The sequence below is a fragment of the Daktulosphaira vitifoliae genome, unplaced genomic scaffold (genome assembly GCF_025091365.1).
Source record: "Daktulosphaira vitifoliae isolate Bord-2020 unplaced genomic scaffold, ASM2509136v1 Scaffold_1, whole genome shotgun sequence".
In the NCBI taxonomy this organism is placed as follows: Eukaryota; Metazoa; Arthropoda; class Insecta; order Hemiptera; family Phylloxeridae; genus Daktulosphaira; species Daktulosphaira vitifoliae.
Genome location: NW_026099572.1, coordinates 6,697,932 through 6,715,803, shown reverse-complemented (window position 1 = coordinate 6,715,803; position 17,872 = coordinate 6,697,932). Strand labels below are relative to the sequence as shown.

Genomic DNA, 17,872 nt, shown 5'->3' with positions numbered 1-17,872 from the left:
TTTCATAATAAATAAATAAAAAATAAGCACACATAACATTACAGTACCGGTTTTCGCGGAAGTATGTATTACCTGCCACAGCGCCTGGCTGCGTAGCGCATCGGTGAAATATATTATTACCATTAAAATATTATTATAAAATTTCATTTGTTTTTTTATCTTGGCCGTTCACGAGTGACCTCTTAATTATATCGTAAATTATGTGGTTGTAAATCGCCGGGCGTCATTCCGCCCTTTTCGGTTCCACACAATCGCCGGGCTCCTGCCAACTCGCACCTGAATTCGATATTATTCTAATTAACCGATTGTTATTATCTGATTAATATCCGTTTATTTATGTATAGTGAATACAAAGTGCACAACACGCAGTGATACCCATTGGAATAAACCAAAGGAGATATTTATCTACGACCTATTCGCATATCATATTATGCGCTCTCTGTATTTTTTATCGCTCTTCTGTATGTGAACATGCCGCGACGCCGTTTAAAATTAGAATGTCGTTATTTCAAAATTTCATATTTTACTCGTCCTATGCTTTTCGTTAGTTATTATCGGTAAAACAGCTTTGGAACTACTTGGTAATTCGGCGATTCGAATGCGCCATTTCCAAATTCCAACCGTTTCGCTTTAATAGTGAAATTCTCTTGTTACTGTCGGCGCTGGAAACGCATTATTTTTATTATTGCTGCTGCTATTTTTAGCGCACAAATTTTGATATCTCCAACGGCAAAATAGTTTCGGCGAATTGAGCTCTTCGATATAAACATTTATTATAGTGCCGAAAGAATGGGATATTGCGCAGCCGACCGACTTTTTAATATCCACGAATGTACGCGGAAAGCGAGACACAGGTGATATTGAGTTTCTCGGAGCCGCATTATGACGGCGGTGGGCTCTTAAGACGAGAGGTTTTTATGTTTATTAAAAAAATGAAAAGTCGCCGTTTAACCGTTTCGCTTAATCGTTTGCCCGTTGCGTCGACAGCAGACGGCAAAACATTATACCGTCATAACCCCGTGATAAGAAACATGGAACTCGGTTTTATAAACGAGATGGGGGAGGGGATATTTAATGATATCGATTTGCCCGTCGCCGACGACGATATACGACAATGGCGGTTAGTAGTGATGTGTGAAAAAAAATTGATTACTCGCGGAAACGTTGTATGTTTTAATGTGTTCAAGGGATCGCGTCCGGCCATAAATTAGGGAAGGAAAAAACAATTTCACCAATCGATATAAAGCCGCACATTTACGGGTACACTCTCCGGGGAGCGTGTTGATTAAACGGTTGCCGGTATTGTACGCACGAGATGCGGTTTACTGTAAATCCCGTCCGGGGCCCATTCCGCACATGTATGGGGAGGTGAACTAGCAGGCTTAGGGTATTTATGGGTGTTCGGGACCGCCGTATTTCGGCCGGACCGAACGCCAAAAAACACTACGAGTCAGCGTTACTGACACGGTTATAATAATAATCACCGGCTCAGAACTTGTACGGCGCGGCACATTATTATCATGGAAAACACTCGTAAAGCAGTCATAAGCGGTGTCCGCCCGGGCCACAACAACTCTTGGGTTTTTTAATAATTAATTCGGTCGGACGAAACAATAAATAATAGTAAACTAATAAATTGGAAACGACGTCGCGCCGCCGACATAAACTACAATACTCGCACCGGTCGCTCACGCGCACCAACAAACGTGTAAAACCCTACCCGTTGTGTGTGATGTACAGATATGAATTTTTTTAGATGCGTGTGCACGAACAACGTCCTCGGTATCGGTTCGGAGAGTAAAAAAGCCTCGCGCAGAGGAGGCCAACTCTTGTTGTACTTAAGGCGATCTCGTTAACGCGTTCGGCGGCGGCGGCGGTCGTCGTGATGATACGCCCGTAATTATTGGGGTTGGATGTAAAATAATAATAACCGCGGCGCACACACACATCCTCGTGGTTCATGTGAATTCATACGAACGTTCTTCGTGTATGTTTGTTCTGGTCGTGGTTCATGATGTATGAACGCGTGTGAAGAAAATATCTTGTTTACACAGTGTCATTACAAGTATTAGTCGGTTATTTGTAATTGTGATGTTTTTACAGACCGATTTTTCGTCGAGAACCCAACCGTCTCCTGTTTTTTTTATTGTTTCGGCGGTCACTCGCACAGATAACTTTGGCGCGTCACGCGACACCCGGAAACGGAACGTTTCATTATGCGTGCCCACAATTATTTCCCAGTGTCTATTTATTAGTGCGGATTACTATTCTTTTTTATATATTTTTTCCAACGACAGATGCGCTGTCGTCCGTCTCCATTGTCCGTATCTAACCCTTCCGCCCGGCGTTGGGTTAATTTAGTTAAATCGCTCGGAAATAAACATTAGCCGAAAAATAATAATAACCTGCAGTCAAAAAACGGTTTAATTTAATTTACCATTTCGGTCCCCTTCCACCGCACTGTCGTCTACGCATTACGCACGCATCGCCGGTCTCCCGCAAACAAATCTAAATTATTGTACTTTACACCGGCTCTTACCCGAGATTGGTTTTTTTTTTTTTTTGTTCTCGAGGGCCGCAAAAGTATTTTAAGAAGGGCCCCTCCTTTCGGATCGATATCACCGCCGTATTCTTCGGCCGCGTAATGTGTTGTATCATATAAATGAAGTCTTTTCGGGTTCGGGCAACCGAACTAACGCGTCTAGGAGAGCACTGCGCTCGTACCCTCTTGACGCAGTCGCCAGTACAATAATAATAGTATCTGACATGTATCTCTATTGTCCGGGCAAAAGGTACACACGGCTGTTTGCCACTACCCCTCCGTGTCGGATAGGTGAATGTTTTAGGACATCAACGCCCGAGTGTGGTGTTTGAACGGAACACACATCTTTTTCCATCGTCCACCGGTGGTGTTGTTTCCTCGTATTTGCCGTAAAATCTACGCAGCTTCGGGCGTCTTGTTTTTTGTTTACATAGAAAAAAACGTATTAGAAGAGCAACGCACGGGCTTCGGGTTTCGGATGACGTTCCGCACACGGCACTGCCGCCGCAACACGTTTAGACGTAGATAACTTACCTTATTGCACGTGATGGTGTGGTGCCGGTCGCCTGTAAAATTATTAGTTATTTAGCTGTGTGAATAAAAATATGATTTTTATCTTGTGGCATTCTACCGCCGCAGCGTTGCTGCTAAAAGAGTGTAATTAATGCGCACACGACGTCGGACGCGGCTGTTTCGGCCGGCGTGTGTTGCGCTAAACGCAGTTCCAATAACGATAAAATATGATAATAAATTAATGTTGTATTTTTTCGCGACCGTAAAAATTGGCGAACAATTTGTTGAACGTACTTTGTACTTGCTCGGAACTCGACATTTACTCAAATACATGTGGCCTTATTGTACATGATTTGTGTACGTCAGTAACTGTAGTGGTGCCCATTGGCCGACGGTTGGGAAGGTTGTAATCTCAATCATTCGTTTACGGTATTAACCCTTTATTCTGGTAGTCTCATAAACGTTGGTTTTCTTTTATTGTGCTGCAACTGCCGCGCACAGACGACTTAATAGCTACCGATTGACCGCAAGTCGAAAAACGTTTGTTATTGTGTTTTTTAGGCGTTGTCCGCGCCAGGGACCCACATGGCACTAACTGGGTACACAAACGGTGGTACGTTCGTTTTGTAATAGTCATCGGCACAAAGAAGTGAACAAGATACCGCCATTAATACGTCAGGATGATAATTATGCGGTTTTCTCCATCGACAAGTGTCCGTTTTTCGACTTTGTCTGCAAACGGTACTCTTATACGGTGCAGAACACGTCGTAATATGCGGTAGCTGCTTTCTGAGCGTATACAAGTTGTACAAAAGTATAATGATAATTATAATAGCCGCAATAATCTATAGCTCGTACGCATTTGGGTAATGTGTACAATTATATTTCAGTTACTCCGGTGGTTTCGGTGGAATTGGAGGCCGTTGCCGCGAATTCTGACACGGGCTGAATGGCGTTCAAGTCGCCCGACTATCACTACTGGCCGGCGTGCCGCCCATTATGTGCTGCTGCTGTTGCTTGCCAACCATCGAACCTTTTTTTTTTTCTTTACCGCTTGCCGAATATCCGTTTCGAAAACGCATAATTATTATTGAAATAATCGTTAACACAATTAATAAAAAAAAAAACACCGTCCAATTATCGCGTTGTGTTGTGTGCGTACAAAACGACGGACGTTTTCGTACACGCACAGAGAATGCCACTCATTCCTTGTAATTAACAAAATGATTTATTCGCTCATTCTTTAAACAGCCAAACTTGCAGCCGCGTGGAAGCAACCGTCTGGTAAAGCCTACGGCAAGTGTTTCACGACGCACCTATTATTATCATTATATTATTTACATTGTCCCGCCTATCAACGTGTATTATTATTGTAGTCATCTTCTTTAACACTTTTTGATTTTCAATAATTACAATGATAATAAATCCAAAACTTTCATCGGCCGAAGAACAGTAATGTATTCGAGTCCTCTGGGAAACAGTGTACTCGTTGCGATCACTACGGGAACGTTAGAATTTTTGCGCGTTTCCCTCTCTACAACAATCTGAGATAAGATTTAATTAATTCGTTTTTACTCGGCCCGTCTTCGTCACTTGTCTAGATTGTTTTTTTTATTTTTGCTTGCTGTGCAAACCGAGCGTTGTTTTCAAACACATCGATTAATAATTCGCCTTTTCGTACCTGTCGGTTCACGTTTAATAAATAACTCGCAACAATATTTTGATGTATTTTTACGATGGCTACTAGGAGAAGAGGAGACGCGGCGATTGTCACAGCGGGACTTGTAGATTACAGCGCGTTTAAAACACCTAGGGATATCATTTTACTCGGTACGCCTTTTGTAGTGGAGCCAACGTACCCAGAACTCGGTAATTTCAATGTCGTGTCCTCTTCGCGACCGGCCCAATATTTTCCGTAGGTACGCGTTTATTTGAAATCGGACACCGTCAGTCGCGACGGGCGCTCGTAAAAGTAATTACACGTTGAAAAACCCAACCGGAGAGGAGAAAATAAAAACAAAAATTGGTTTTGTCTTTACCTCGTGCGCGTCGGTGTGTAGGTCATTGGGTTGTACGCGGAACTTTCGACCCGTTCCGCTTGGGTACTTATCAAATTTCTAATCGTTTTATCTGTTCGCTATCGCGACTGGCTCGCACGTACGAAATTCCGATAAACGCGGAAGACCCGAACGATCGATAACAACACCGTGACCCGGTAAACATGCGGACATTTTTCTATGGGCCGGACTGAGAGTGCATACGACTTGACCGATCGATGGGTGTACCGATGGGGCTGTGGATCCCATTTGTGGGCAAAACCTGAGAGCAAGAGAACGAACGGGGCGGACGCGACCAAACCGTGTTTGTTATTATCAAACAACGCGTTTTCCCATTGTTGTTACAGTCCAACGTGGTGTATAATTAGAGTGGCAGCAGCAGAAGAATACGGCGGCCGAACGGTAATAAAACGTGCATTGCTCTCTTTTTAATTGATCTTCGTTGCGCAGCGCCGTTTTTTTTTTTTTTTGTTTTCAACCGTCCGATATCCGAACAATGGTTTTGCTATGAATTTGTATTTTTATTATCGTGTTTCTGTCGCCGTTCGACTTCCACTAGCGCACTCACTACTTTCTACCGCCGTACACGGAGCTGCCAACATTTTGGGACCCACTGCATTGCTGTGCATACACACACATATACCGTGTCGGGTCAGCTAAATAGGTATACGGAAAACAACGTGCGCTTGGGCATGACGACGGGCACAGCCGGTCGGTGCACAGGACCGGTTTGATCGATGAACATCATCCGCGTTTTGGACCACATTGGCCATGTACCGAGTACGTGGTTACCGCGCGATGACGGGCTGTCGTGGAATTCCTCCCACCCTAAGCGATCAGGTGGCCGCTAAAGACCCTCAACTGCGGGATTATTGAAAATGAAAAAATGCCGTTTTGATTTATTGAACGTCGCGCATGTGTAATAAAACTAATTGAAGACATTACGCGGGGAAGGAAATGGCGAATATAAAAAAGGGGTGCAACCCCTTGGCGATAGGACGCATTGGCTTAGGGTGAGCGTTTCTCGTGTCCGGAAACATGGCGGATCCTAACTAATAACTTCCACGTGCGTTTTCGAACGCTTTCTTTTATTTTTGTTCGATTCCCTTATTGGGTAGAGTGGGTAATTCGTTTTTAAAAACGCGCCTCTTTGTGTTAAACAACAGTGTGTTTTTTACCCCCAACCCGTTTAACCCGGCGTGTATTCATTATTGTCGGTACCTGACCCTGAAAACGACGTTTGTATACCTCACAGCGTCGTCCTCTTATATTATAATTTGTAATACACCTATTTCTCGATGAGCACCACCTATAAATTATTATCATTTAGACACATTGTTGCGTATGTACGTTTGTTACCGTTAACACGTGAGAAATGTAATTATATTAAAAACTATTAGTTTCCAAACCCGTCCGCGTGTGTGCGCCGTTGTTGTTATGTTGTCGTGGGGAACACTCGATTGTTCTTTGATTAAATGATGGATTCGCCGACAATGATTAAGCTCAAAAACCGTACAAGATCGAATCTCTCGGTGTATAAAAAAAAGTACATTTTAATCGCATTAAAAAAAAAAAAACACTGCACGCGCGTACGCTTATTGTGTTCCTTTGAACATCTTCGTGTCCATTTAATATAACTTAACCTTTTTTAATTGTTCTTGGAAATCCCTTTACAAGATTATTATCACCCCGTGATCGATGGAATAATTATTTCCGTGGACCCACAATGTCGCCGTCACACATGATTTTCAACCGTTTTCAGATAAACCGTACAAAGTCATTTCCATAGAAATATTATCTGCAAGCAACAAAAAACTACAAAAATAGATACGGTGGCGACACTCGCAATACTGTAGTAATGACTACAGAGGCGACAAGGACGTGCGAGCAGGTAGTCGATATGATTAATGGAAAGTACACCATATGGATCGTTAACGTTGCCCGTAGGACGTTAATGTAATGTTGTCTTATGATCTGAAAATACAAAATCATCATTAGTCCGGGCAATATATGTTCCCCTACGACCGCGATGCAGATATTCCACTTGTTATTGTTGTTTTGTCTTTTCATTTGTAACGTTGTGTGTAATTGTCGTTAGGCACTAGAAACATTCTTCAGGTGTGAACGTTTTCCGCCCTCTCGACGGCGACGTTAACGACTGCATCGTTCGTCGCTCGTTCTCTCCGTCAACTGGGCCACTTTTCGTGCTGTGCAGCATCATCGTAATGATAATAATAATAATAATAATGATAATAATAATATCATACACGAGTACGTTGGTTGCGCGTTGCACATAGCGGACAGACGACCGCGAGTGCGACGGAGATCGAGGAGATGCACACCGTAAAAAGAGAAAAAAATCCCCCGCGCCTCCTCCACCGCTAATCATACTTGGCTGCGGCAGCAATAAATTGCCCGGTCTAAACAGCGCCAAGGATCGTTGCCCAACGTGTTATTACTGTTCCGCTAATCAGTTTGATCATACAGGCATAACAATCATCCGTCCACGTCGTTATAATACTGACCCGACGGGGCAAACCCTAGAGAGAAAAAAACAAAATCATAAAAAATATTTTATGTTCGTATAAAAATACTCGAGAGCAGATACTCGCGTTATGATATTGAATAATTTCAGTGTTGTGTATCGTTTGGAACACTTGCGTACTCGCTTTTTATTATAAATCATATCGAGCGAAGGAGGTTGGCCTAAGGTGCGAAGAACTAGTACGCTACTTAGCCGCGTCGGCAATTCGTGTAACCGTTTAAGGGGTTACGAAAAATCGAAACTTGGATCGACCGTATTTTTTTGTCGTGAATTATTGATAGCAGCAAAACTGGAACGGACAGAGTTCTGTTACCACCTTATCGTAGGTCGCTTCCTAAAACGGTGGACCTAAACGAAAATCTGACTGGAAAATAATCTCTTTGGAATATCTCGGAAGTTTTTACTTGGATACCGCATAATAAACGTCAAAATTAATCGAAATAATAATAATAATAATTACACTGCGGTATCTGCCAACGTGTACTCACAATGATCAATGGGCCGCTGCCACGATGTATGGCGTTTTGACACTATCTGATATCACATTCGTGTGGTTGTTCTTCTATCCAATAGGATAGCACCGGGTTAAAATCATCTCGACGACCTTATACCGCAGACCAGATGAAAACTATATTTTAATATAGTCGGTGCTTGTAACATAGCAAAATAGATAGTTACTAGATATATTGTACTCGCTCTCTTGGAGCACCACCACATGTGCGCGCACACGTATTATTATTTCCTATGATGTTATGTTCTTATTCATTCGTTATCATACCGTATCGGACTTGTATATACGCTGTGATGCACCGAATGATTAATATCGATGGACTTTGTGTATTTATTTTTTACTTTATTTCATCACACTCGTTTTCTACAATACCTTTTTTTTTTTACTCGTGCACCTCGTGTATAAAAAATACATAGTTTAATCTTAAAACTAGAGAATGTCTTCTTATCAATACAAATAATAACAACAGGTTTAAATTAATTATTTTTGTTTTATTTCACTGAACAATCGTTTTTCTTAACGAATTTCAGTCAATTAAATTAACAAACACTATATCACAACAATTTTCTAATATCTAGAAATTATAGTCTTCTTACAAAAAAAAAAAAAAATAAATAATAATTAAACAAATGAAAAAATGGCATTTCTCCGTCGTTTACAAACATGTTCTATTTTTGAAAATTTACAAGTCTGGCTATATATAAATGTATTTAAAAGACCAAAAGTACATAAAATATCTTAGACTAGGTAACTAACCCCGCGACATACAGTTAAAATCGTTGTTATAAATATAACTATAAACCTTTTATGATAACATTAATTTTATTAATAATGTATACATGTGTGTATATAAATAAAAATATTTTCTTTTTTCAAGTTAAATATAATTTATTGTAAAAAAACATCATAGTAGAAAGTATACAAATATCGGTTTATAGTTAATTATTCAAATTGATTTGATTAAAATACTTATATTTTATGTACTCGGAATTTTTTAGTGTTGAAACGAAACAATGAAATTCAAGAAACAAATAATTTCTATCCTAATAGTAATGACTCGGAGTAGGACTCTAATATGTTATTTACATTAATCTTTATACAAAATAAAAGTTTATAATAAGAGGTTATAAAAAAAAAAACATTTATTACAAAATAATTATGATTATTCAGGAATGGTTGGCATTCTTGGCCACGATTTTGTACACTTTACAATTGGATTAAAATATAATTATTAAATTTACAGTTAAGTCACTAGGTATCTAATATCACAAATGTGTTTTTAAGTTATAAAGGCAACATAAGTATTCATACCGTATAATTATCATATGTGAATGGCAAGCGGTCTTGAATAGTTGTTGTGTACACCCCTGTGGTGGTGATGGTGATGGTGATGATGTTTGTGGTTGAAGTTTTTCGGCTTCTGGTTGTTTGGCACGTCCGGAAGCGCGAACTTGAGCTTCTCCCAGAAATGTTTGTCGCCCCATTGCAAGTACGAGTTGGTCTTGAGGTACAGACGGATGTCCGGGTCGAGATCTTTGTTGGGCACCTCTCCCAGAAGTATAACTATCAGTCTCTTCCTCTTGTCCCGGAGCACCTGATGATGGGCCGCCTTGAATTCGTACCTGCACCATTCCGATTTGATGAAGTTTTCGGACAGCACCATGATGGTGCGTTTGGACGACTCGACGGCTTGGGAAATGGTGTCGGTAATGTAACCACCTCCGGGGAACTCTCTGTAGTGCAAGCACAACTTGTACGACGGATCGCCGTTTTCCAGAATAGGCGCCAACTCCTCGACAACGAACGCCTCGTCCTTGGAGCTGTAGCTGACGAACGCGTCGAAGAGCTTGTCGCGTTCGTCCATCTCGAACTCGGTGTTCTTGCAGAATATGCGGACGCCGAACCGCGAGTGGCACCACACTTTCATTTCGTGACGGAAAACGTACACCATCATGGCGGCCACGACGATGAAGAACACTGCCGAGAACGAAACTATCAATATGGGTACGTAGTCCTGGAAGTCGGTGCGTTGAACTATTGTTTTTGTGGGCACCGTCAGATTGCCGCCGTTCAACGCCCCTTCGATAGAGTTGGACGACCCGTTGAACTGTTTTTCGTTCATCGGCGTGGTCGGTCCGCACGCCGTCGTGTTGTCACTGAACATGTAAAAACCGCCCGAGTGATCGATGCACCGCACCTGTTCGTCGTCGACGACGGCGTCGGCCGCGTACTGCAGGAACTCGCGCATTTGTTGGACGAAATCGCAACTGCAACTCCATGGGTTCTCGGCCAGCGTGAGCTGAGTCAGCGTCGGCGACAACCGCCACACCGGGAACTGAGCGATACGGTTGTGGTCCAATCGCAAAACGGACAGCTGCTGCAGGAACCTGAACGTAGTGCTGTTTATGTACGTAATCCTGTTGTGATTCAAGTACAGTTCCTTTAGTTTGTCCAAACCGTAAAACTCGTCGCCGTACAACGTTGAAATGCGGTTATCGTCCAAGTGAAGAACTTCGAGCTCCTTTAGGCCGAGGAACGTGCGGTTTTGTACGCNATGAAGAACTTCGAGCTCCTTTAGCCCGAGGAACGTGCGGTTTTGTACGCGCTCCACGTTGGACGAGTTCAGATAAAGGACCTTTAAAATTTTGCGGCCCAAAAAACTGTGCGAACTCAACGTTTTAATGGTGTTGCCGTCCAANCTGTGCGAACTCAACGTTTTTATGGTGTTGCCGTCCAAGTAGAGAACTGTGACGTTCATCGGTATTTTGTCGGGCACGCGGTTCACGTAACCCGCAATGGAACAGTCGACAACGTTCGAAGCGGAGCTGACGCTGTGAAAACAAGTACAGTTGGTCGGGCAGATCATTTTGCAGTCGCAGGCGTCGAAATCGCAGCAGTCGCAAGTGCTGCGTTTTGCGCATTCCATTTCGTATTGGCAGAGGAATTGATCTTCCGACGCCTCTTTCAACAACACCCGAGACTCGCCGCGGTTGTAGATCACTTCGCAAGTGGCGGTGTCCAAGTCGACCAACTTTGGCTTGTTTCGGTCGGGCTCGACGCTGTACGATTGCAGCCATTGCATTGAACAATCGCAAACGAACGGGTTGTTGCCGATTTGGAACTGAGGCATTGGTCTCCCCGGCGGTATGGTCGATATCCTCAGCGACTGAGGGTTGAGCGTCTTCAGTCGGTTGCCGGTCAAGTCCACTTGAGTGAGATTGGGTTTTTTGAAAAAAGCGTACGACTGAATTTTCGATATCTGATTGTTGGACAAGTATAGATTTTGTACTTTGTCCGGAATGGAGCTGCCGGTGATTTCGGTCAGCTTGTTGTTGCTGGCGTCGAAGCCGGTCAATTGGGTTTCCAGTTCGTAGTGGTTACCCAACTCGGTGATTTGATTGCCGTGCACGTCTAGCCATTGCAGGCCGTTCGGTACGAGCGCGTAGTCGAACCACTCCAGCAAGTTTTCCGAAATGTTGAGCCAAACGAGATTGGACAGTTTGGAGAACAGCCCGCTGACGTCACGCAAGTAATTGCCGTCCACCCTGACGGCCACTAGACGCGTGTTGTTGTCGAAAGTGCCGGCATCGATTTTGTGTATTTTGTTGTTGGCCAAGTTGATCAGATGTAGTTCGGGCAGACGATCGAAAACGCCTTTGGACACGTTTGAAATTTGATTTTTCAAAAGTTTCAATCCGATCAGCTGGTTCATGACCGGGAACGACGTGTTGTAAATGTCCGTGATCTGATTGTAACCCAAGTCGAGCGTTTTTAAATTGGGCACGTTGTTCAACACGGCCGGAACGTCGTACAATTTGTTGCCGTTCAAGTGCAGGTACTCCAAATCGGTAGAGTTCCTGAGCGCCTCGGGATCGATGTACTGTATCTGATTGTTGTCCAGCGAAAGTTGATTTAACGAGGGCAACCCGTCGAACGTATACTGATCGACGCGAGTCAATTTGTTGCTGGACAGCACCAGCGTTCTCATGTCGGTCAGCGAGGAGAACATGTTCTCCGGTAAAAACTGTACGCCGTTGTTGTCGAGACGCAACGACCGGAGACGGAACAGATCGCGGAAGATCATCGAGTCCAACTTGGTGATGTTGTTGTTGGACAGGCTCAAAATCACGAGGCGGACCAGGCCGGTAAACGTGGCCGCGTTTACCCATTCTTCGGTCAGCTGGTTTTCGGACAAGTCCAAAATCAACAGCTGAGACAAGTCGTTGAAAAGGCCGGGCGCCAGCACGTTGATGGAATTGTTGTTCAAGTACATCTCGTGCAAGTCGCGCGAGTCGGCGAACAGTTCGGGAGCTAAGTTGACCAGTCTGTTGGACGCCAGGTTCAGGACGTTCAGCGCGGATAGGCCGTCGAACCCGTGGTCGCCGATCACGGACAACACGTTGCCCTGCAAGTACAGCTCTTGTAAGTTGGCCAAATGCGAGAACACTTGCGAGTTGACGGAATCGAAATTGTTGTAGGACAGGTCGAGTACGGTCAGGTCGGCGCCGCACTTGTGTTGGCCGGACGAACCGAAGTGGAACAACTCCAAGTGTCTCAGCCGATTTCGCGTCAAATTCAGGTACATTAAATTCTGCAAGGAGCAGAACACGCCCTCGGGCAGCTTGACCATGTTGTTGTGGCTCAGGTCCAGCCGTTCCAGCATGCTGAGCTCATCGAGAAACGTGTCGGACTGCAGTTGCATGCTGACCGACGGCCAGTCGTTGTTGTGGGTAACGACGGTGAGGTTACGCAGTTGTCTCAGGCCGCGGAAAGACTCGGGCGACAAGTTGTTTAATTTACACGACTCGATGGACAGCTCTTTGAGATCGATGAGCGTTTGGAACGTGCCGATGCCGAGCGAGCTGAGCAAGTACAGCTGCCCGTTGCACTCGATCTTCAGCTTGACCGTGTACTGCGGTTGTATTATACTGAAATTGGTCTTTTCCAGCTCGGAATTCATAGTGCGCACCCGGCAGTGCAGGGCCACTTCTTGTTCGTCGGACACCGTCTGGGACATGATGGACTCGTCACCGTACGCGGTAACGGCCATCCACTCGCACTCGTTGGGCGGTTTGTGCCGCAAAGTCTTGCTGAGCGAAGCAGACATGACCAACAGCACCGAGCTCATTAGCACCGTAGCGTACGTCAGAGCCATTGTACGCGATATTATGGCGACGGCGGGAAAAAAAAAAAACTAATAACACTTTTTGATCACCTGAACACCATTAGAAAAATCGACGAATGTCAAACGACCGCCGCGAGAGACATCAACGAACAATTATAACGACAATGACTTGTTTTCATCGCAACGACACTTGAACACTCACGGACGCACTGAATAATAGCAACGACATTGTAATAATATCCATTATAATAGTTAATCCAAAACTGACGATATATGACTACGAGCACCAAACACTGACACGCACGCGTATGTGAACCAAATCGGACGGTCGGCACTCGAAGACTGAAAACGTCTCGGAGGACTGGTTGCCGTCTGTACGGTGCTCGTCGCTGCCGCCGCCGTTTCCCCTTCCACGACGGTGTACAGTATAATGGTCCGCACATGCATACAACGAGTCTCACCGCCGCCGCCAGGGTCGTCTTGTTTCCACAGCGGTCTGTTCTATTTGCCCTGGTACGTTCGGCCGGTACAATTTTAACACCTACTTAACATAAGGGCACCCCTTCCCTACGTGTACAACAATATTTGTGGTGCTGCTGCTGCAGCAGCACTACATCATAGTCCTAACTACATCAGTTGGCCGCGTTCGTCTCGACGAGGTGTTGTTACACTAGTACGATACATACTACGAACGTGTCGTCTAGAGATACTCAAATGTTATTAGTGTTTAACATGCAAAACACTTGGTAAAATGTAAAAATCACAATGTTTTGACTAAACGCGCGTTAAAAAAACCTACAAACGGTTACAAATTTTTTTTTTTTCTTAAAAACCACACTCTAGTCGTTTNTGGTTACAAATTTTTTTTTTCTTAAAAACCACACTCGAGTCGTTTATTTGCGCCGTCAACGACGGTGCGTAATGAACATGACGAGTGGATGCTGTCGAGTTGACAAGTCGTTGAATTATTATTAAAAAGCAACGTGCCACGATAAACAATAATACGACTACGACGTTGTACATAACAATTTTTTTTGTAAGTCTTTGGCGATCGGACTTATCGGCGCTCGACGTCACATTTAAGTCACATGAAAGAGAGCGCACCGTGTCGTTAAGATACTTCTCAGCGTGTGTTCCAATCGATTTGGATACTAAATTTATTTTAACGATAATACCGCCTATTGGTATTATTATTACAACTCGGGGATAATTAGAAAATTCCTCGGAGTTATCGTCTTTCTTGTGTGCTGATATTATCGCCTGTAAAATACATTTGTACCAGCTAGTGCGTATAGTATCACATATTTTTTTTATATTCAGTCAGAAAGTTTTGCAATTTGAACTTCGATAAAGAGATGTATAAGATTCGTACTGCCGTAGTAAACGTGATAACGACTACAGGGATAATGTAAATAAAAAAATCAAACGGGGGCACGTGTGAATGTACAAATGTTTTGCAGATATCTTGCAAAACGTATCTCTAAATGGACATTAATTTTGTACTCTATTATGTCAAATATTGTAAGATTAAGCTATTGTAATACTGCTGCAATATGCAACATAATTGGACAACGTTTGCAATATCGATTTCACCTGTCTGGATTTCTGGAAAATATTTACTTTCCCGGTCCGTCCCGCAGCTCTGACCGATGTTCCTTTATTTAATTTGACGTCTATATATTATCATTACTTTTGAACCGATCGTAAAGGAGCCGGCCGTCGATTTGGATTTTCAAAAGACGCGGAACGAGTACCGCAGTGTTTAACATACGCTGGGCTCTTATTGTATGCAACGGGACCCGAAGGCGGAATGAAAAACTGCTCACTGTACCCCCACCCCCACCCCACTCCGGGCTATATTTCATCCTACGACCCGTGCTAAAAACGCCTGTGCGACCGACTACCACCTGAACGGTCGACGTTGGACCAGGTGACGACTGCGCTCCGACACCGTCTGAACATAATAATATATTTTATACAGTTAAAAAATGCATTTTTAAAACCCTAACCACCGCGGTAGTGTTTATGATTTATAACGGATCGGACGGACCCTCTTGCGCGTTCATATCATTAGACACGAAATTAGCGCGGTGTTTTTTACGGCCCATAATTCACCCGTTTTTAGACGCATCGGATAAAAATAGATTAATGCCGATTCTTACCGTGCGAATTCTTCGCCGTCGCGTCGGTGACGAGCACGACGAATCGTTTTCAATGGGCTTTTATAGGGTCGGTAGACTTTTACTGTGGGAGGTCGAATACTAATGTACTGAACTTACAGCTGACAGGATTCAGCTGTTGCAGTCGTTTTGAAAAAATAACAATAAACGGGTTTTTAATGTGTAAAAAATACCTCGACTAATTTCATCTAGAAATACATTTGTAAAAATAAAACCGATTGTTTGTTTTCTGAACTTTTTAATTTACTCATTTGTTGACTTTGGAGGGATGTTTTGTTTTTTCTATCGCCAACTAATGGCCAAACAGCAAACCCCCTCGACGGCGTCGGCTATAGGTTCGACTGGCCCCGAGACATAAGTGTGTTTGTAATTAAATAGATTGTTTTTTTATATTCGATCCGTTTTTTTTTTTTTATCGTATACGAGCTCCGTTTCCTCGGAGGCATCGTCGGGACTGCGGTGCGCATTGGTATGCCGCGGCCAAACGACAGCGATCTGATAACGATATTATAATGCTCGGTTGTCATTAAACCTACTGCACGTGGGCTTGTGTAATTACAATGCGTATGGGAGGAGTTAACGATGTCGACAACCTTATAGGTAAAAAAAAAAAGAAGAAAATAAACATGGAAATAAGAAGTATACCGAACGTTCCTCCGGGGGGGTAATTAACGGCAGGGTGTATCGTTTAACAGAGCCCGTAACGAACGGCACAAGTTCAAGCACACCGGCCGACGTTCACTCGGTCTCGGCTCTTATGGGCTTTTGGTAGTTGCGTAACAGAATACCCGTCAATAACAATTTAACGGGCAGCCGGTCAGCACTTGTCTTCGTACTGGCCGTGTAAGATTTCTTTTGCTTTGTTATTGTTTACACTACGTACTGATGAATCGCAGACAAACGATTTGTTGGCATGTGTTTGATTGGGCGCAATTGTTGTCGGTCGAGTAATTCAACACCGGGTCAGTTATTTTTAATCAATCGCGCAGAAATTCGATATTGGGTTTTTCCTAGAGATTTCAACGTCCGGTCGTTCCTCGGTAGCTTGTCGTGTCGGCTTGTCCGAGTGGTGGTGGCAAATTGTTTTTTGTTTGCGTTCATGTTGACAGGTAATAAAACGGTATTATCCGTTTGATACAAATCGGACGGACTTAATTGAAAACGAACTCCGACATAAACGCGTTTGGAGATAGTATAAAAAATAATCAGTTTCCAATTATTGAAAACGGTCGCCGCGGCTTTTTCGCTCGCAGATTTCAATTAACCTGTCCGTTTGCATAGGCGATCGGCTTGTGCGATTCTCTCGAGCGGAAAATTCTATTACCCTTCGCACATACGGTTGTAACAGCAGCCTATCCGATAAGCTCAATGCAATCGGTTCGGTCACGAATCCATGTCGGGGTGTACCTTTATAATAAGCACGAGGAGTGTATTTGTCAATGCAATCTGTTTTTATTTATACACTCGAACGCGTTACCCCTTTCGGAAGTCTAGAAATCCGATCATCACGCATCGTGTATCACTTTATTTTCTACCTCCGTTTTTTTTTTTTTTCTAACAGAAATCGCCCTGCCAGATGAGCTGGGATCTCTGCACTCATAGGCTGTGACTATATGGATTACCCGCCGGTATTTTGTCTCGGCCAAAAGCCCGTCCTATACAGAATTTGCATTGTGTGTCGATTGGTTTTTGATAAACGCGGAATACCGTAGGAGAACGCAACGACCTTAAAGGCGCTCTGGGCATACATAAATATTACAAAAAAAGATAATATGATGTTTGCATGGATATGAAAACCGGTGAGGTTTTTTTCCGCCTTGTGTGTATGATGTTATACGCTGATTTCCCTTAGTCGGCGGCGTGTGCTTATGGACACAAACGAATCGTGACCGAAAAGTCAACACAAAAAGGTCACTGGGGCCACATGCCAGTCCAACTNAAAAGGTCACTGGGGGCACATGCCAGTCCAACTCCGCCGTTGTCTACGTGATAAGTACCTTAAAGCTCGTCTTATATTTGTTTTGTTTCAACTGTGTGTAGTACACTACGTCGAAAACAACCGCAGTACATGTTGTATGGTTTTATAATTGTTCAACTTGAGTTGTTCAGCTTACACTGGAAAATAAAATCGTTGTAATTTTGTAGTGTGATTTAGTGTAATAAAATTTCAAATCTTGCTACAAAATATGTACTCCATTCATCATTTTAAAAAAATTGCATGGATATTTTTTGTTCAATGAAAAAACCATCAATTCTCTATAGGGCATTAAGGTGTCTTTTTATTTTGAGTGTATTAATATTTTTTTTTTTTAGTTTACTATTACGTGCCGGTGACGTTAGGTCCTATTTCCGATATAGTTCATAACAAACGGACAAACAATTTTTTATTGAGTTTCTCA

General features: G+C 43.3%; 3 protein-coding genes across 3 annotated transcripts in view; 1 reads left to right on the top strand and 2 right to left on the bottom strand.

Moving 5' to 3' along the window:
• LOC126910446 (lysine-specific histone demethylase 1A-like) overlaps positions 1-17,872 on the bottom strand; it is a 357,992-nt gene that overhangs the window by 181,285 nt on the left and 158,835 nt on the right. The window lies entirely within an intron of this gene.
• LOC126895208 (uncharacterized) overlaps positions 1-17,872 on the top strand; it is a 99,084-nt gene that overhangs the window by 27,291 nt on the left and 53,921 nt on the right. The window lies entirely within an intron of this gene.
• LOC126907735 (toll-like receptor Tollo) lies at positions 8,639-13,658 on the bottom strand. The gene has a single exon (XM_050689701.1). The coding sequence runs from the start codon at positions 13,321-13,323 to the stop codon at positions 9,490-9,492; it is 3,834 nt and encodes a 1,277-aa protein (XP_050545658.1). The 5' UTR covers positions 13,324-13,658; the 3' UTR covers positions 8,639-9,489.